We start from the raw sequence: 21577 nt of genomic DNA on the forward strand, positions 1-21577 counted from the left end.
TCAAATTGTTAAGTTTTTAAGTTTCTCCAGAAAAAGTTGGCGTACCTTTATTTTGAAAGTTAGGCGATCAGTGATCATCCTAACATTAAGAGGAAGTGAATTCCAAAGTTGAACAGATTGAACTACGAAAGACGAACGGACTAAACTAGAGTTGTGCGTGGGACAGTGAAGGAGTAAATTATTAGAGGAACGCAAGTCCTTATCGTGCGAGGAATGTAAATATTTAAAGTACTGAGTCAGATAGGAGGGAGGAGTTGGGCATGTTAGTATAGAATGAAGCGCAGTAAGAGCATGTAGATTGCGGCGCTCGCGTATAGGAAGAAAATTTATTTCGGAGCGGTAAGTAGACACGTGGTCATACTTGCGAAGATTAAAAATGAAACGAATGCAGTTGTTGAGAAGGCGGTCGAGTTTGTTCAAAAGGTCTGCATTCAGGTCAAGATAGCATACATCTCCATAGTCAATTATGGGCAGGATTAAAGCTTGAACAAGCATCAACTTTATCTTGAAAGGGAGAAAGTTCTTGAAGCGATAAAGGGCACGCAGAGATCCAGTAACCTTCCGACTAACATTCAACACCTGTACCGCCCAATCAAGTCTAGAATCCATATACAGTCCAAGGTTTTTGACTGATGGGCTCAAAGGTATAATTGCTCCATTATAAGTTACGGGTGGGAGTGAGCTAAAATCTAATCGTCCCAACAAACGGGGACTACCAATAATAATCGCCTGACATTTGGTTGGATTGACCGTCAAACCAAACCTACCAGACCAATCGCATATAGCCTCTAGATCCCCATTCACTCTGCGAACCGCTTCAGACACACAGTCCACAGTAGCCTGCGAGTACAGCTGTAGGTCGTCAGCGTACAGGTGATACGAACACTGAAGGGACTGAGTTATGAGATTGATAAAGAGAGAGAAAAGCAAAGGGGAGAGAATTCCGCCTTGAGGGACACCAGTATCTAGATCACGCCATGAAGACGAAGACTCATCAATGCGGACCGATTGCTGGCGCCCTCGAAGATGTGATGTAAACCATTTTAGCACCTCAGGCGAAATCATAAGATAGGACAGGATAGATAAAAGGATTTCGTGACTGACGGTATTAAAGGCATTAGAGAAGTCGACCAAAGCCAACAATGTGACTTTAGTATCCTCCATTCCAGCCCTAACATCGCCTGTAACTTTGAGGAGAGCGGAGATGGTGCTGTGGCCCGGTCTGAAGCCAGACTGTAGAGAGTTTATTAAACCATTCTTATGAACAAACTGGGACAGTTGGTTATGTACACAGGCCTCCAACACCTTGGACAGAAAAGGGAGAATCGATATGGGACGGAAATGAGTAGGAAGAGCCGGATTAGAGACTTTGGGTAAGGGAATCACAAATGCTTTGCGCCACTGTACAGGAAAAGTACCAGAGGACAAAGATGAATTGATTAAATGTTGTAACGATGGAAGAAGACAATCGAGAATCAGCACTATCATCTGGCGGCTCACTCCGTCGTGACCTACAGCATTGGATCTTATAGAGAGGATTATCTTTTTGATCTCGCCCATAGATACCGTGGAAAATTTAAAGGGGTCGATATTTGGAGGGGATAGTCCTTCCAGAAACTCCACAGCTTCCAGAAACTCCACAGATTGTTCTTCTTTACAACTGACTTTTACTTTACTTTACTTTTCTCTGACAATTGTTCTTGGTTAAGACAATAATGTCACAAGGTATCCCAGATTAAGATTCTTGATTTCAATAGATACTAATGTTACTCTGGCAGTACTGACTAGAAACTACAACAATAAGAAGAAACCAATTTTTTAAAATTTTATTCTAAAAAATAAAAAAAAATGTATTGGCAATGTCAATAGAAACTCTATCAAAAATCCAATTTCAGCTTACGAGAAATTTTCACGCATTTCATTCATAAATAAACTAAGTCAAAGCGAAAGCCCTTCAATTCATCCAATAATATAAAACTACCGTATTTCATCACACGTCGAGGGTCCAGACCCTAGGCGGTACTTAAGTAAACCTACCTATCCTTGTCGTTGATACGTAACGAGAATTTATTTTCAAATATTCAACAGTTTTTTTTTCTTTCGAATTCTCGAAATCACATTTAACATTCACTTCGTTATTTGGTTTACAAATATATTTTCGATATTTGGCTCAGACCTGATGTTTGAGTAAACGATTTTTACTGTGTCTGTATTTCCATGAATATGTTATGATAGTTTAGTTTTAAATTACAAGAGAATTTTCTTGGTATTTACTTGCCAGTCTTTTATTATATATTCTGTTGGAGGAATCTCCGACTGATATAATGTAGTAATTTTAATCTGAATTTATTATCCAAAATTCAATTACGAGATAACGTATGAAGAAAACAAACTAAACTTAACTTAACCTATTAGGTTATAATTTACAAAAGCTTAATACAAACGAATTTCGCGGAAACAACCCCTAATGATGGGGCTGCTTCAATAAATAACAAACTTACACTTCCAACGCTGCCCGACACGAAACCGGAATACTAGCTCAAGACTTCGTAGCTTACACAACCGAATCACGTGCCGCTCAAAATACCTATATACCAATTCCTAAAATTGTGAAACTGAAATTGTTTCTCCCCTGTTTGCTGGTAAATTACGACTTGGCCTCACATCCGAAGGTATAAACTGTCATTATTTTACATTAAAATGGCTATGTTTAAGGGTAGTTGACAATAGAAGACCCGCCCGGCGTAAAGGAAGCCGGAATATACTGAGAGTGTTCGTGTGAGCCTATTCGCTTTACAATTTGGCAGTATTGTTGAAGGTTTTAAATGATAAAGGCGTTGAGTAAAGGAAAATCCATAGAGATACCTTCGCAGGGTTGGCCGGAATTTCGCGTTTGAAATTCCTTTCATAAAGCTTTTTATTTATACACAAGAGGTATTTGACTAAAATATCGTAAACTCTTGTCGCATTACGTCCCAAGTCGATTAATTAAGTTGAGTGTTAAGTTCTAACTAAGAGAATATAAGCTTGAGCGTAATGGACAATTTTGGACCAAGGCTATTTATATTTTACCATAGCTTGGGGGTATATTACGAATTTCGCACGGTTCTGCCAATTTCTATCAGGCGTTACGGTTTGAAGGGTATGACAACCATTATATAATAATTTGACACCAAGTAGATCGTGAGCTTGTCAAGCCACCAACTTCAATGTTATGAAATGTTATTAAAAAGATATATCTTTATTTTAATTTATTTATCAGACCGCAGTACAAGGAACGTGCCGATGCAGTCTAAATGACATCTCTCAAATCTTGGAAGTCATGCCAGAGTTAAGAGGACCTCCTGGACCACAAGGACCAACCGGGGCTGACGGCACTACGGGCGCTCCAGGGAAAACGGTAAATGTGCCAATTAATAACAATGATGTTCCGGGTATTCTTCGAGGCTCGGTCTTTTGAATTTTATTCCAAAAAATACCAATATGTTTTCGCTGTGGGAACATCAGTTTCTTTCGCTTCCTGACTTATAATCTAAATTGTGGTGAAGCCAACGTTCTTATCATTTCTCTTTACTTTGTTCTTCTTGCACCTACTTAAGTACCTAACGCGTATTCACTACAATCTACTTTATTATAAGCTAGGTAATCATAAAGCTTACTATCAATTATCAACATGAAGTACAACCGCATCAAAGCATCAATTACAGCAGTCCTTACCCGTTTTAAGGCTAGTATGAAATGTACTTCGAATTTCAGGGTTGTCGTCTTCTATCAACGCTTAAAACCAGGTCAGCCGTAATGTCGTCTATACGACATGTGTATTAATAAAAAAACTAGAGGTTTATTAAAGTGACTCAGAAAATCCAGGTTGATTCATAGAAGAGTGCTTTATTAAGGAGTATTAAAAATCTTCGCTTGTTTCGTTCAGAACGCGTAGGAGCTCCGTAGATCTTAATTTATTAGTAATCACGAGGCTCGGTAGGTACTTAAACGAACGCGTAGGAGATTTACACGTTTGATTTTTTTTTTTTCTTTATATATGCGCAGAATGGCATACGACCTGACAGATTTTCTAGTACTTGGAACGGTATCAGGAGTCTGTAGAAGACGTGTGAATACCTAGTGCGTTTTTCGATATTTTATTATATATTATATTATATAATCTAAACTAGCTGACCCGGCAGACTTTGTAGTGCCTCAATAGATAAATGAAAGACCTAAATTTTTGTATAAAATAAACTTAAAACAAACAAAAGGAATCCGTCCGACGGGGGACGCATCAAAGGAAAAACAAAATTGTTATTTTTATTTATTTCCGAGCATTTTCATATTTACCTCTGGACTTCCACAAATAATTCAAGACCAAAATTAGCCAAATCGGTCCAGCCGTTCTTGAGTTTTAGCGAGACTAATGAACAGCAATTCACTTTTATATATATAGATTAATATTTATGAAGGCAGCACTAATTGTATTGGAAATAAATTTCGTTACCACAAAAATATCAAAAAAGAAAGCGGTCATACTGTAAAAACTGAGGTTTAGAACTTGTGTCTCAAGATGGGTGGGTGGTGGAATTGATGTGTTAATGTCTATGGGTGGGTGGTAAGAATTTAGTAAATTTTTAAACAAATTTTTAAATAAATGACACCTAAGAAATATTGTTTTCATTTTTTTCTGGTGTATAATTACCGTGACATGAGTCTCAGCGTAGGTATTGATAAGTCGAGAAACAATATAACCTGTAATCCATTTGTCATGGATATTGTTGGCGTTCTGTTTTCGAAACCCATTCTAAGAAATTGCTTATAAGGTATATCGATGCCACAAATAATATTGTTATCTCTATATATAAAAATGAATTGCTGTTCGTTAGTCTCGCTAAAACTTGAGAACGACTGGACCGATCTGGCTAATTTTGATCTTGAATTATTTGTGGAAGTCCGGGAAAGGTTCAAAAGGTAGATAAATATGAAAATGCTCGGAATTAAATAAAAATAACAATTTTGTTTTTCCTATAATGCGTCCCCCGTGGGACGGATTCCTTTTGTTTGTTTTAAGTTTATTTTATACAAAAGTGTAGGTCTTTTATTTATCGATCGAGGTACTACGAAGTCTGCCGGGTCAGCTAGTTGTAAAATTAATGTTGTTCAAAAATGTTAACTGAATAAACATCACCAGCTCTTTTAATTTAACTGTTAAGCGACACTTTAATTTTTTTTAAACAGTAAAAACGTATTTAAAATCGTTTCGGAAACTCTCTAAACTGCAAATAATTTCTTATACGGATCAATAATAAAAAATACCGAGTTTTGAATCATGTTTTTGTAGAAAGGAGGTGTTTCTGGTGGACTGGAGGCCAATCTGGCTTCACGCTGTTAAACATATTCTACTTTGAAACAAGTCTTTTATTTTTTAGGGACAAATCGGAGACCCCGGACCTGCAGGGCCTCCTGGATCTAAAGGCGATCGAGGGGAAAGAGGGGATACAGGGAATTCAGGTCCAGAAGGTCAACCTGGTCCCAAAGGCGACCCTGGCGCAGATGGTTCTCCTGGGCCACAGGGCCCTCAAGGCCCACCCGGGCTACCAGGCCCTGTGACATCTGCACTAATAGTAAGTGTTGTTGACTTACCACAATAAAGGAATAACATCGTGTAGTAAAAATGATACCTGCAAATTATAATAGCCGTAGGACGTCTGGTGAGTCCGCACGGATAGGTACCACCACCCCTGCTTATTTCTGCCGGGAAGCAGTAATGTCTTTCGGTTTGAAGGGTGGGACAGCCGTTGTACTGTAAAAACGGAGACCTTAAAACTCATGTCTTGATTTAGGTGGCGAATTTTATGCCGTAAGGGTCTTTGGACTCCTGTAACCACTTAACACCAGGTGGGCCGTGAGCTCGTCCACCCATCTAAGCAATAAAAAAACAAGCTTTTTCATGAATACGTGCATATTTTTTTTAATATTTAAAAATAAAAATTCCATTCGTATCTTATCGATTTTTATCATTATTGTCAACCTAGATATCTAGGCTATGGATTTAATACTGAAAAAACAAAAGGCTCATTTTTTTGTTACTTCGAAGTATAAAGTTTTGCGTAGGATATATCCAGTGTTAAATAAATAAGTCTACTTCAGAAGCTCAAAATATAAAATTACCGAGTTCAAAAATGTGAGCTATATTCGAATTGAGATAAGTGTTATGGTAAAGGTTGGATTTCTCTTTTTTTTTTATTAAACACGTTTTCCAATATTTTATCCTCTCACAATTTTATTATTATACAATATATTTCACATAATTACAGCGAAATGAGAAAACATTCTTTGATATTTAAAAAAAATAACAATTCGCTGTTTCGGAAAATAATTGGCAGTCTTTACAATGTTGGTAACAAGGATCTCATTGTACAGAAAATATCTAAGTCTATTTAAGGCTTATTTGAGAATGAGCCAGATCTTGTTTATTGTAACAAGAGGTAGTCAGCGTGTAGTACTTTTTTAGATTCTTAATTAAAAATCAAAACGGATATCATCTCACTTTTTTATTCCTCACCGATAGTTATTGATATATTTAACTTTTCGTATAGAAACAATTTGTTATTTCTTAGCATGAATAATATACATGTTTAAAAGTAATTATATTATTCCTTCAACAATGAAATTTTAGTCGGCTAAATTAAAGACTAGATGTATGTATGCGAAGTAGTCGTGCACTCTAGTTGGAAGTTCTGTTGTACCAAAAATAGACTGACTCGGTGGTTCAATAATTAGCGGCCCTGACTTCTTACGTCGAGGGTCGTGGGTTCGATTCCCACGTCGGGAAAACATTCGTGTGATGAAGAAGATTGTTTGCTCTTCGTCTGGGTATATAATATTTATATATTTAAACGTATATAAGTATGTATGTCAGTCTCTGGTACAAGAAATTCTTTTTTTTTGTTGCTTAGCTGGGTAGACGAGCTCACAGCCCACCTGATGTTAAGTGGTTACTGAAGCTCATAGACATCTACAACGTAAATGCGCCACCCACCTTGAGATATAATTTCTAAGGTCTCAGTATAGTTACAACGGCTGCCCCACTCTTCAAACTATGACCGTGCGTAATTTGTTCCCAGTTATAAAAAAAAGATACATAAGACCTAGACTTTCTCAGAGTGGTCTCGACATTCACGTCTCTGGAATTAGGTCACCGTTTAGTTAACGCAGGCGTGACGTAAGTGCGTCTGTCCGTGCAAAGCAATAAAATAAACATAAACAAATTTAATCATGCCAAATTTTACACCGCTTTTGACCTTACGAAAGCTTTCAAAAAGTTCACCTCGGTGTACGGCAAAGATGGAGTTTCCGAAACCTAGTTTCACGGTTTTAAGCTATTCGCTAACAATAAGTCGGTAAGGCTACATTTTATAGGTGTGAATTCTGTTGGTTTATTCCAAAGTATAGAATATATAATATGCTTAATCGATGTATAGATTTGAAATAAATAAGTACTTTTTGAATTGATTTAGAATAGGCAGTACAAAACTTTGACAAAAAGCCGACTTTAGCATAATAAAAAGCAAATATCATGTACTTAAGTCCAGTGAATTGAAACATGCATAATATTAGGGATAACTCAAATATATTGGTAAGATGTTGATAAAATTTAAAAACCAGATGGTTCTCATGTGGTTTTATGCTTTTATGTGTTACGTATTCAAACACATTAAGAATCATTCAATTATCAATATCGGTCACCTAGAAAAAGTTTTGAATTAATACTTATAATAGTCGAATTGAGAAATAGATACAGTTACTGTTACAACTCAGACCTTAAAACTCTTGTCTCAAAGTATGCGGCATTTACATTGTAGATGTCTATGGGCTCTGGTAACTAGTAGTAGAACCTTTTGTGAGTCCGCACGAGTAGGTACCACCACTCCACCTATTTCTGTCGTGAAGCAGTAACGCGTTTCGGTTTGAAGGGCGGGGCAGCCGTTGTAACTATACTGAGACCTTAGAACTTATATCTTAAGGCGGGTGGCGCATTTACGTTGTAGATGTCTATGGGCTCCAGTAACCACTTAACACCAGGTGAGCTGTGAGCTCGTCCACCCATTTCAGCAATAAAAAAAATACTAAAATCGCCTAAAACGTAAACAAAAATTCTATCTTAAGTACATTTTATTGTATAAGTGAAGTTTCATTATTTACGTTTAGAATTCACAGTTGAAAAGCGCTTTACAGAATCGGATTATTAATGATAACTGATGCTATTTTATTCAATTCAAAGCACTTGGCTTTCCCGAACAAATAAGTTTAGCGCCGTTTAAGAATACGATTTAAGCAGATGCTACCTGTTGTTTATGAAATTCTCGTCTTTGCCACTTTAATAATTATTTCGTTCAATGAAACAATGTTGTTATCAAATACTTCTTATTGCCTTCTTCTATAATTTAGGTCTTTGTGAACACAAGATCAATTAATCTCTAGTTTAAAATTTAATAGTAAGAAAAAATCTACTATAAGCACGAAAAGTGGTGGTATGTTTGCATTGTATCTGCTTCCTTCTGACGAAATTCGTGTTCTCCTTTTAATTAGGTTTGAGATACTATTAGAATTCTTCATTGACAGCGACTTGATAATGTCCGTCAAATTTCTGATGTTCAAACAGTAATTCGATAAATTTTTAAAAGTTTCGCACTCAAAATAAGAACGTCATCATGTTACTGTAAAACCAAGCTGAATAGCTCTAAAACGCGTGAGTAATTATTGGGTTTTACACAGGAATCAACAGGATTATATGGGTCTGTTAATCCTGGTATCCAAGGACCTCAAGGCGAGAGGGGTCCAATGGGCCTTCCAGGGCCTCAAGGGGAGAGAGGCTACCCTGGGAATAAGGGCGAGAGGGGATTACTTGGCCCTAAAGGAGACAAAGGCGACCGGGTGAGTTTCTTGAATATTATTAAATAGGATTGTTTGGGTTAAGCGTTTATGTAAATGTGTATCAAAGTTGGATTTAAGCTTGTTATTATGTTTAGCTACGGGCTGTTGTTTTAATAGTTGTATTTCTAGATGTTTCCTCCAATTATGCTGAGAAAATGTAACCAAAGTAAAAGGTTTATTGATTTTTGTAAAATTTTCTTGATTAAATTTACATTTTTCGTCATTTTTTATTTGTACAAGATATCGATTCTAACAATTTAAAAAAGTATTTTTTCTTTGTAATTAATATACCCTCTACTTTTTCTTCTACAATTGCGTCATTTCTTACTTTCTTTACCGTCTATTAAAGTCTTCGTTAAGAATCGGCAACAACTAAGACGGGACCCAAATTAACACAGTTTTTATGAACACTTATATCCCTTTTATTGCAGGATCCCTAAAAAAAGTCATTGCCACACTAAAAACGCCCTATTCACCTTTACGACGGTAACTTGGTAAATCAAAATAAAATCCGTCACTAAATTAGTTCCAACCCGGATAATAAAAGTAGACTAACGCAATTACCCACGGTTTTCCAACTTGTGATGTCGTACCTTCAGTATATAACTGTGTTATAGGGGTACGTGGGTCTTAGAGGTCCACACGGTGCCAAAGGCGAAAAAGGCCCTCCAGGCCGAGACGGGGTCCCAGGCCTGCCGGGAGCGCACGGCCGTCCCTCAGAAAAGGGTGAAAAAGGTGAAGAAATCAAACCATCAAATTTTATGTTTCTCTATGACCTATATTTATGTCCGAGTAACTCGTTTGCAAGATTTTAGAGCTTAACAGTAGCGATTTGGGAAGTCTTTATTACACCCTGGTCGAACCCTTAGGATTGCTACGGAGTTTTCGCATAGAGTTTATTTATTATTACTGTTCTGTTTTACGACCGACTAGAGAGTTCTTTTTATAGGTGAACGTACTAGGTCCTATTTTATATGGGATACCTTTAGTGGGCGTTTCTGTTTTTGATCAAAGATCAATATTGGAAATAAAGATAGGGATGTAGGCTGATAGCTATTATCCAACATTGAATTTTCCAAGTGGCTCTCCAGTTGTGCGGGACATAATCGACTTAAAATCCCAGTGTTTTACCCGGTAAATATATAAATTTTCTAAGTTTTTTTATAGATTCCGCAACATTTTTACTACTGTTAATTAACTGATTTTATTTATGAAGATTAATTGATTTGGATAGGTGCTAGAGGTCTTCCTGGTCTGCCTGGACCTCCAATGCCGACAATATCTGACAATGCTGTGCTGAGTGACATCACACGAACAGGTAAAACTTAAACAAAACTCAGTAATTAATTCAAAACATATTTTATATTCGTAACGGATTTTATTTTATTTGTAACTCTCATATTTATTTTCCATGATATGCAACTGCATAGTGCAACTGACCAACAGAATAGTTTATAAACTTATAGTTTTCGATAAAATGCTACAGAAAATGTGTTCACAGAATTAAATTATCCATGAAAATTGTAGTGCATATTTATGAATATTAAATTTAAAGCATTAATTAATAATTAAAATTACTTGTTTATGAAGCGATTAAAATTCGTTCAAACATCCAATGTAATTAAAAATAAATGTAATGAAATTATCAAATTTCGTAATTTCAACTCAAAACGAATAGATTCACAAAAAGAAATAAGAGTGTTTTTTAGAATAGAATAGATAGAAACACTATTTTCCTATCTATCATTAGAAGCTAAGTTTAATTAATTAATTTTAATCCTAAGCGCTCTGGCTTAAATACTTCTATTAAGTTATCAAATAATCTATTTTCGTACGTTTTCATTAATTTTGGACGTAATTTAAACCATCTTCTGTAGTCTCGCAATTAATATTTTAATTTCATTATTTTCAACGTTATAGATACAGTACAGTTTTCGTGGTCATTGACGATCAACTTAACATTGTTTTTGTTTGAAGTTATTCGTTAACACTTATTTGACATTAATCTAAATTCTCAAAATGCAAATTCACATATTGGTATGTCTGTATGAAGATGAACTTCAGAGACTCAATGGATACTCTGATGATCTGTTGACAGGTATTAAGGGTAATTATGTTAATAGCGTGCGAAATTAAATTGAAAAATGTGTTTCCTAAAATGAAATTATCAAAATAAAACCAGAAAATTAAATAGGCCGCTGAAATTATGGGAATGCCAGCCACTTTGACCGTCATAATAATATATGTATCTATTTGGACTGCCTCATATTATGAAAGCCTTTGCATTTCTCTAGGCCCAAATCCAGCATACATTGTACTACTTTTAAATTTCTTAGACAGATATTTTTAACTGGACCACTTAAAGAGTAGCAGTAGGTGGGTGGCACATTTACGTTGTAGATGTCTATGGGCTCCAGTAACCACTTAACACCAGGTGGGCTGTGAAATCGTCCACCCACCTAGAAGTGTCGTTTAGAAGTCGTCGTGGCCTAAAGGATAAGACGTCCGGTGCATTCGTATCGAGCGATGCACTGGTGTTCGAATCTCGCTGGCGGGTACCAATTTTTCTAATGAAATACGTACTCAACAAATGTTCACGATTGACTTCCACAGTGAAGGAATAACATCGTGCAGTAAAAATCAAACCCGCAAAATTATAATTTGCATAATTACTGGTGGTAGGACCTCTTGTGAGTCCGCACGGGTAGGTACCACCGCCCCGCTTATTTCTGCCGTGAAGCAGTAATGCGTTTCGGTTTGAAGGGTGGGGCAGCCGTTGTGACTATACTGAGACCTTAGAACTATATCTCAAGGTGTGTGGCGCATTTACGTTGTAGATGTCTATGGGCTCCAGTAACCACTTAACACCAGGTGGGCTGTGAGCTCGTCCACACATCTAAGCAATAAAAAAATAATTAAATAAAACCATCTAAGCAATAAAAAAAAGCCTCATAGTATGAGTAGAATGGTTTTTGCCTTCTCTTCAGAGGATCTGCAGACTAGATCAGTAGCAAGGCTTAACTTTAGCATGTATCTTTGTGACTTACAATGTCCCTTTAGTGACGTTGTGAAAAACTTTGGCTAGTGAAAAATTTGGCATGCAACCCGAAAGTTCAATATTGAACCGAATAATATCAATAAATTTTGGGAATCCGATGTGAGCACGAATACATTTACATTCGCCTCACTGATTATAAGCCCGCAGTACATATTTTAATCATGCGAAACGGACATTTGAATCAATGATTTCGGGATATAGATGTTAAGTGAATTACATAAAACTAGTGGTCCCGCAGTAGTCGAAATTCGACTATAATTAATTGGAATTGTAAGTTTGTACACTACTATGATTGTATTTTATACTTCTAAAATCACAAATTTCGCCAAGACTACACTATAAAAAATATTAGCAAAGACAAACAATATTTAATCTATTCTCAATTTGACAACAGACGTCAAGAACAAAAGTTTGACAATAAATAGTATGCATGCGTGTGTGCGTCAAATACATGGTATGTAGTGTGTGTAATGTTTCTTTATTGATTTAAAGTATCTTTTATGCATTATTTAAAAAAAAATATTAGTATTGTGCACTTCTTCTCTATATTCTCTATAAGTGTGGAAAATTTCATACTCCTCCGTCCGCGCAATTTTCGTAAAAAGGGATACAAAGTTTATGTTTCACGTATTAATATATATAAAAAAATAGATAATCGAGTATTTCAAGTATTGTTAACTGATCGTTATTAATTTATAATATACGTTATCTAATCATATTAATCATGAATTCGTGGCATGATGACATTAGCTGGACTGGAAAATTGTTTGCCAGAATTCGCCATGGCTTAGTCTTTTTTTTATTATTATTATTGCTTAGATGGGTAGGCGAGCTCACAACCCACCTGGTATTAAGTGGTTACTGGAGCCCATACACATCTACAACGTAAATGCGCCACCAAACTTGAGATATTTAAGTTCTAAGGTCTCAAGTATAGTTACAACAGCTGCCCCACCCTTCAGACTGAAACGCGTTACTGCTTCACGGCAGAAATAGACAGGATGGTGGTAACTATCCGTGCGGCCTCAAAAACCTAGTTGGTATTCAATGTACTAGGATGATATTGTTAAAGATTGTGATATATTAAGTTTTTAATGTCACTGTCAATAGATACTTTTAAGCTATTGCATAGATTTTATCGCGGGCCTTGAGCGCGGTGACCGAATTAATGAAATTCCGTAACGAATAAAACCTTACACCCCTCACTCCGCCTACCATGTAGCTCGCGTTTAACACATTCACACGTTGCGCTTGTGTAGTGTTTGTGAATAAGCGCGTGGCGTGACGTCACACTGCATGCGCATCATAAAAAGTCTGCCCATCTCTCTCTCGCGCGGTCTAGCTTATGAGTGTGAAGGGGACAGTTAAGGTTTTGCTTATATTAATGTTTAATATAGCGTGGTCTTGTTTTATTATTGTTTTAATATTAAATTATCATTGTCTGATTATAATTGCATAAGTTGATAAAAAATGCTATGCAATAGCTTTACCGCGGCAGTTACCGAGTGCCACACGTTTTTTTTAATTTCTTTATGTCACAAATTAAAATTACGTGCAACTAGACGTAAAACTAATGTAAACATGTTTAAAAAACTCAGTACCTTGTCATGTACATTTACCTTTCAAGTAGACGACGAAAACCTGTTATAATTTCCGGGTTATTAAACGAACAAACAAATATTTCACTTCGACTCGGTGCGTTGGGGTCACGGAAAATAATTACAGTTGGAAACTCGTCTTGGTAACACTCGTTTCCGACTCACTAATTACATTAACGGCACGTTAGCGTTACCCGTTTCGAAACTCTCAGAACTCATCTACATCTGGAGGTTTGTCTGAATCATTACACGATTCGGCTAATATTTTTTCTGTCATTATTCATTGAAATGACTCTTCTAGTGATGCGAAATTGGATTTTGCTGAGTTTAATTTGTTTTGATACTCACTACTTTAAGACAAGAGGTCATACTTAGCAGTCAAAATTTAACGTGACATGAATGGCTTCGTGTTAAAAATAGGCAGAGTCGTTGGATTAATATTAAACCACAACTCGAATCCCACTTTTTCTGTTTCATGAAAATACGCTCTCACATACAGTAGTACTTTATACAAATACACATACAGACAATACACAAAAAAAAATTCAGATATTTAGCTCTTCGTATAAATATTTAAAATCTATTGGGTTTTTTTTTAATTTGCAATTTGAATTTTTAATTTTTTTTTGTAGCTTCGGTAAAAAATTACGATGAAGAAATAAAAATGTATTAAATTATCATACAAGAATAATTGTTTAAATAAATAAAAACCAGTGATCTCCCTTAAAATAAATTGACCAACTTCTTATGAGAGGCATATTTATATGTATTATGTATTATTTTCTATCATGTTTGGTTTTCTAAATTCTATGAGAACCATTCTCCCAAACGGTTATCACATTACAAAATGATGTCTTTTAATAATTTCATTTGTTAAGCTACCCTAGTAAATATTATTATTAGTATTTTGACATGGTCAACAAAATTAGGTTTCCTGCGTAACTGTTTGTTAACTTTAACTGCACATTATTTTATTCATCATCATTATCCTGCCCTTCTCCCAGTCACCTGGGGTTGGCGCAACGTGTTTTCTCCTTCCATATTCTTCTATCATATACCATTTCTTCGCTCACTTCCCTCTTACCCATATCGTCTTTCACACAATCCATCCATTTCTTCTTAGGTCTACCTCTTCCTCTATATCCTTCCACATTCATAGTTAACACTCTCTTACCAACTTCATTTTCATTTCGTCTCATCACATGTCCATACCATCCCAAACGCGCACTCCTCAGCTTATCTGTCACATTATTTTACAAGTATTGTTAAAACCTAACTTTATATCATCATGAATCGGTTATTAAATTGATTCAAGTACACGTGTGTTTCATGGCTATTATACGAGGTCTAATCGACCTCCCACGATAAAGTCTGACCGATAAATCAGTACTTTATGAATTTTCTATACCACCACTTGAATATAAATGAAGTGTTATTTACAGAGGCTTCGCTCTTGAAGGGTCCGAAGGGAGACCGCGGGGAGACTGGTGAAAAGGTAATAAATAAATTTAATACAATCCTAAATAAATATAAATATCTAAATATTTTTAGCTTCAATTTTGGAAGTTTCAGAGTTTTGGAAATTGTTCAAAATAAATTTTGAGAATTGGTTTTAGCCTAAATGAAATTATTATTAATAATTGTAATTCGTAAGTTGGGTTTATTAACTCCAATTAATTTAAAGTAAATAAACTCCGTGCTTGGTGGCAATGTAGCTAATTGAAAGAATATAAATACAATAGTAATAAGGAATTATACAGAATTAATTATTTTGTTTGTTGTTCAAATATTAAGGTTTATATAATATAAGTAACTAGTTAGGTAAGATTTTAAATGAAATATGTATTTTGGACTCCAGTTCGAGTTTAATATGTATGTAGCTTTAGCAATATTTCATTGAAATGGATATACAGAAAATCATTAAACTACAGGGTGAGAAAGGAAATAGGGGCCTCGAGGGACCACAAGGATTCCCAGGCGTTGATGGAAAGCCTGGTGAACGGGGTGACATAGGGCCGTCTGGCTTACCAGGAACACAGGGCTCGACTGGTCTTCCAGGGTCTAAAGGTGAACGCGGCGAACCTGGCCCGCCTGGACCAGTGGCTATATCTCGAGACGATGCTATGGTTATGACCAAGGTTAGTACATACTTCCCAAAATCAGAAGGTCGAATCTAGTTTATGCAATAATTGATTTTATTATTAAATCGCATACCAAATAACTATTCAGCTTCAACGATAATATTTACGAAAAAAAAAACGTATTTGATAGCTCTCAAAATTTCGTATTTATTAGTCCAATTACATACGTACTAATGAATTCAATTGATAAAATTTTACTGTTTTGATAATTAACTTTTGTTCTTACTCCCTCCCATTTCAAAGCGGATATAAATGTCTTCTTCATTATATTCGTAAAAGCGAACGTCTCGTTATACGAAATAATAATGTGCGTAACGTGTTATGGGATGGCAAATTCCGTTCTCGACATTATTTATATTCTAATTACCAAAGTACAAATGAAATATTGGGAGAGTACGTGCAAACCCTACATCAGAATAATTTACGAAGGGCGCGTAATTACATTCTTAACAGATTTTCATTATTGGGCTTACGACACATTTTCTCTACAAACAGGGCGATAAAGGTGATGCAGGGCCTCGCGGTAAAAGAGGCCATCCAGGGCCACCTGGACCGAGAGGTCCTCCAGGACTACCAGGACCTCCAGGTACTCCAGGTGTGAATGGGCCCACTGGAGACATTGGACTTCCTGGATGGGCGGTAAGATTTTAATAGACTAACCCAAAAGAACTTCAATGTACCACCACCTTTTTCACATTTCAGTTCTAGCATATAAAAACTAACGAAACAAATAAAATAACGAATCACTCGCATTTATTATTCATAAAGTTATCAAAACGGCTACGATTTAAATTTGGTCTTGAAAATCCGAAGCAAATACACTATCTAAATACCAATAACATCAAAGCTGAATGTTTACCTTTCTGAACTTAACCTTCTCAAATAAGATCAATGTTAAAGAAAAAGTTTTCACGCAGGGCCCGCCCGGAGCCACGGGTCAGCCCGGTCCCCCAGGCCCGAAAGGTGAAAAAGGGGACTCCGCCGTTAACCCACTTGACTTGGAAAAGGTAATTCTAATACTGTAGGGTTAATTAAGTACCTGAATAAGTATGGCGTACAAACAGAAATATGGGGTCGGTCGCACATTACTGCATTAGCTTTAGATTGCCCGATAGTTGCAGGTTGCGGGTTTTTTCCATTACTTCTATCTTTTGTTGTATTGATATTGTCCTTTGTAGGTATGAACGGTTTTATGTTCTGGCCTTTGTGTTCTCGTGTAATGCAGTTACATTGTCGTTTTAGTGTCTCGTAATTTATTTGCTTATCTTAAAATCTTTATGGCGACGTTAACGTTTATTACTCTGTGTAAGTATTTAATTAAAAGCTTTACATAGTTTTTTTATAATGACATCGAGTTTATTGCTATTTATATTGCACTTTTTTTTTTAAATTGAAATGACGCTGTTTTTGTAATGTAGCAAATCTTTTGCGCAAGGTGCTAAGACAATTATTTTCCTATAAAATATAGATAAAAGGTGACAAAGGTGATAGAGGATTCGATGGTAATCCTGGTGCGCCGGGCAAGGATGGGCCGCGTGGGCCTCCAGGGCCTCCTGGGACTCCAGCATCGAACGTCCAATACGTCCCAGTACCTGGACCTCCAGGCCCCCCTGGTCCACCTGGAACTTCACTAGGGCTACCAAAAGATTCAGTCGATACACTCACAGATAGTCCTGGAGTTAGAAGGGAGCCCAATACAGGTATGTAGATGGTTTTCCCTGAAAACAATGAAACCTTTGCGTGCTTTATGTTAAAGCATTTTTTATATAATATACTAGCAGCCCGCTCCGGCTCCGCTCGGGTCTTTAACAAAAATTTCATCGATATTTGAAGTTGTTGGCATAACTACAATAGTTAGACATATGCTGTCGCGACACTTTTTTTAATTAATAATGTGTTCTACAAAGTCGTAGTAGATTATTTTATTCTATCATCAATAGCTTTCGCAGGGCACGCGATGTAAAGAATAGTTTAGGTAATTTTTTTACACCTTGGGTTTCATTATTGTAGTTTTAGTAAAGATCCCAAAGATTTTAAAAAAAAAAGGTTTTGGCCTATGTCAGTCGGAAATAGTGTAGTTTCCAAACAGTGAAAGAATTTTTCAAATCGGTTCAGTAGTTTCAAAGCCTATACAATACAAACAAACAAACAAATTTTTCCTCTTTGTAATATTAGTATAGATATTCACTGAAAGTTTATTTTCAAAAAATAGACGGATTTTATCTTCATAGGTAAACAGAAACTCTCAAAAAAGTGCTAACAAAAGTCCGGAATATAAACGCAATTTTTAACGCAAAAATAACACTCCTATAAAATTCTCTGTAACAGTTTTCGCGCTTTTTTTTTTGCTCTACAAAATACCCTTTTAGTGCCGGCGTTCAAGCATGTATTTTATTTGTTAGGCAAACAGCGGGATCCTCTACAAATTCTACGAAGCCTGAACCATCTGGTGCAGTACCGACAAGAGCCGCACGGTAAGCAATCGACTTCGCAAATATGCTTGCGCGACTCACAATGTTTTTATAGAACGTTCGACCGCCTTTTAGATGTTTTGAAATCACGAAATTTCAGTTCTGGTGTCGATTTATCATCTAGATTTTATTGTGAATGGCCGTGATTATGATTTTGCCATAATTATTTTTGGCGTCATCACAGCTCATTACGTTGGTTTTAGTCGATATATAATACACAAAAGTTTAGCGGTGCTTAGTGGTCTAGCTATTCCCAATTGCGTCTTTTCTCGGCCTTTTGAATAAGCGCTATTTCAGATACTAATACCTTCTGTTCTGCGGGAAGAAAGTGGGAATCTTATAATAATTATATTGTTCTTTCCTTTCTTCTTTTTTATTTATCTTGTAGGACATACACGGTTGGATGATGAGCGGTTACCGTCATCCAATGACGTCAACAATATCAGGGCATAGTCAAGCCGCTTCATAAAATTTCTATAGATCTGATTAAGTACAAATAAATATTCTTTCAAGTATTTCGTCGTCGTAGTCTAAAGGATAAGACGTCCGGTGCATTCGTATCTAGCGATGCACCGGTGTTCGAATCCCACCGGCGGGTATCATTTTTTCTAATGAAGTACGTACTTAAAAAATGTTCACGATTGACTTCCACGGTAACACCAGGTTGGCTGTGAGCTCGTCCACCCAACCAAGCAATAAAAAATACAGAAAACGCTGCCAACAATCTATCAATTTGTCTTTATTTGCGCATTTTTCATAGTTTACTCGTGGCCTACGAATTAATTACTAGTTAACTGGGTTATACTAAGATGAACATTTTAATAAATTTGTCACAGTAGCAATTCGAGCTTAAGTCATTTAAATACTGAACAAATATATATTTTTAACAGGTTTTCGAGATTCATTAGATCCACTTGGTGAAGGCTCAGATTTAGATGACGAAGAGGACGGAAGGGCTATTGTTGGAACCATCCTATTTAAAACTACTGATTCGTTGAGACGTGTAAGAGTGCATTAAATTTTAACTTTAATAAAGCTGGAGTGGGGCAACTAAACATTCCGAGACCGCAAAGCAGTCAAAAGCAGCACGGCCACATGACGTTTCGACCTCATTACCCAAGTTAATGACGACATTCAGGTTATGATGTTTGTGAGCTAAGGTTATATATACAACTAAAAACCTGATGAGCCATGAACTCTATTGATTGTGATGCAGTAAAATTTAGACTTAAACAACTGACACATTAGATGAATTTCGAAGTGTATACAAAGAGTCATTGAAATGTTGAGATACCCATTTTGCAAGGTCGCAGCCATTATAAATTAAAATTTTAAAATATTATAATTTTGTTAAAAAAGAAAAACCTCAACGCCCAATATTAATCAATTTACTGGTGGCAGGACCTCTTGTGAGCCCGCGCGGGTAGGTACCACCACTCTGCCTATTTCTGCCGTGAAGCAGTAATGCGTTTAGGTTGGAAGGGCGGGGCAGCCGTTGTAACTATAATGAGACCTTAGAATTGATATCTCAAGGTGAGTGGGGCATTTACGTCGTAGATGTCTATAGCTCCAGTAACCACTTAACACCAGGTGGACTGTGAGCTCGTCCACCCATCTAAGCAATAAAAAAAAACCTGATGTCATTTATACACGCAAAATTATGATACGACTTTGCTTATTTAATACTCAATCGATCAATTTTTCAAACACATTGTCGGGGCACAGAAATGTACTTAAAGCACTTTCGTACAAAAAAATAGTATATTGCCTTGGGCCATTATTTTATTTCGTAAATTCCAACGATTGTAGTTGCGAGTCAAAGCTAGTATGGTACTAGTAAGTCACGTTTTATGCCGTTCATTCAGAATTACGTGCGTTATTTCATAGCTGATACCATAATTGATAAGTTTCTTGGAATAGTGAAGGATCTATTTGAAGTGGACGATCTTTAATGTTTTTACTGTCTAAGACTTGTTTTATTTATATATTTTATGTTGTTAAATAACGACTTTCATACTCCAACCAACTCCCATAGACACCTTATCTTGGAGATTGTTTGAAAGTAAGGGAGAAACATGCATGAAACATTCGTAGCTTATATATTAAAACGTAGCTTAAATATTAAATAATAAAAATACATAATTATTATTACTATTATTATAAATTAGATAATGTTTACTATTTATCGCGTAATTCGGCAACAATTACTGACATATCAAAACTAATTTCATGTACTAAATATTCTTTTTTGTTTCCTTCTGTACATTTCGAAAAGTACATTGATTATTTTCAATTTTGTTTTCATTGATACCACTAAAGCTTGTCGTAATAGTTACTAAACAAAAATTTGAAACAGTTACATGCAAACAAAGGAGAAAATTGTACGTAACTCTTTTGTTTTGTGCCTATTTATTTATGTATTTATTGAAATAATTATATTATTACGCACAGCTAGGAGTAAATAGTCCTCGAGGAACTTTGGCCTACGTGTTACAAGAACAAGCTTTGCTGATTCGTGTCAACAACGGCTGGCAATACGTAGCGGTGAGTTTTATGTTATTGATACTTATCTATTAACTATTAGCTATTAAATATATAAAAATGAATTGCTGTTCGTTAGTCTCGCTAAAACACGAGAACGGCTCAACCGATTTGGCTAATTTTGGTCTTGAATTATTTGTGGAAGTCCAGAGAAGGTTTAAAAGGTAGATAAATATGAAAATGCTCGAAATTAAATAAAAATAAAAATTTTGTTTTCCCTTTGATGTGTCCTCCGTCGGACGGATTCCTTTTGTTTGTTTTAAGTTTATTTTACACTACGAAGTCTTCCGGGTCAGCTAGTGCTTGATATAGTTGATACTTGATACTTTTATTTTATTGCTTAGATGGGTGGACGACCTCACAGCCCACCTGGTGCTGAGTGGTTACTGGAGCCCATAGACATTCACAACGTAAATGCGCCACCCACCTTGAGATATAAGTTTTAAGGTCTCAAGTATAGTTACAATGGCTGCCCCACCCTTAAAACCGAAACGCATTACTGCTTCGAGGTAGAAATAGGCAGGGTGGTGGTACCCACCCGCGCGGACTCCCAAGAGGTCCTACCACCAGTAAAGATATGATAAATATGCATTTATTTATTTGTAAGCTCTTATTTGATGCTCTGTTTAGTTTTTGATCAAAAGTTATGAGTATAGGACAAGCTACCTGTAAATCAATATTATCCGTCTGTCAATATTTTTATTATCCGTCAATATTTCATGAGTGCCACTTTTCTGCCTATTTATTTCGCAAAATAACCTTCTAATTCTGTGTGAAGGGTGGCATAATCCTTATTCCAATGCAAACGATACATGAGCATAATGATTGTCTCGAATGAAATAG

The 21577-nt window shown here is 36.1% G+C and overlaps 1 protein-coding gene across 2 annotated transcripts in view; it reads left to right on the top strand.

Annotated features, from left to right (window-relative positions):
* Window positions 1-21577, top strand: part of LOC101739616 (collagen alpha-1(XVII) chain) — a 90208-nt gene that overhangs the window by 54443 nt on the left and 14188 nt on the right. For both annotated transcript variants that reach the window (XM_021352418.3, XM_021352419.2), the window contains exons 5-17: window positions 3263-3400; window positions 5418-5612; window positions 8767-8925; window positions 9543-9660; window positions 10160-10243; window positions 15024-15076; window positions 15513-15719; window positions 16218-16361; window positions 16640-16729; window positions 17191-17422; window positions 18125-18196; window positions 19084-19196; window positions 20645-20737. In XM_021352418.3, the coding sequence (XP_021208093.2) occupies window positions 3263-3400; window positions 5418-5612; window positions 8767-8925; window positions 9543-9660; window positions 10160-10243; window positions 15024-15076; window positions 15513-15719; window positions 16218-16361; window positions 16640-16729; window positions 17191-17422; window positions 18125-18196; window positions 19084-19196; window positions 20645-20737 (1698 nt within the window). The remainder of the gene's footprint in view (window positions 1-3262; window positions 3401-5417; window positions 5613-8766; window positions 8926-9542; window positions 9661-10159; window positions 10244-15023; window positions 15077-15512; window positions 15720-16217; window positions 16362-16639; window positions 16730-17190; window positions 17423-18124; window positions 18197-19083; window positions 19197-20644; window positions 20738-21577) is intronic.

Source organism: Bombyx mori, chromosome 11 (assembly GCF_030269925.1).
Source record: "Bombyx mori chromosome 11, ASM3026992v2".
NCBI lineage: Eukaryota > Metazoa > Arthropoda > Insecta > Lepidoptera > Bombycidae > Bombyx > Bombyx mori.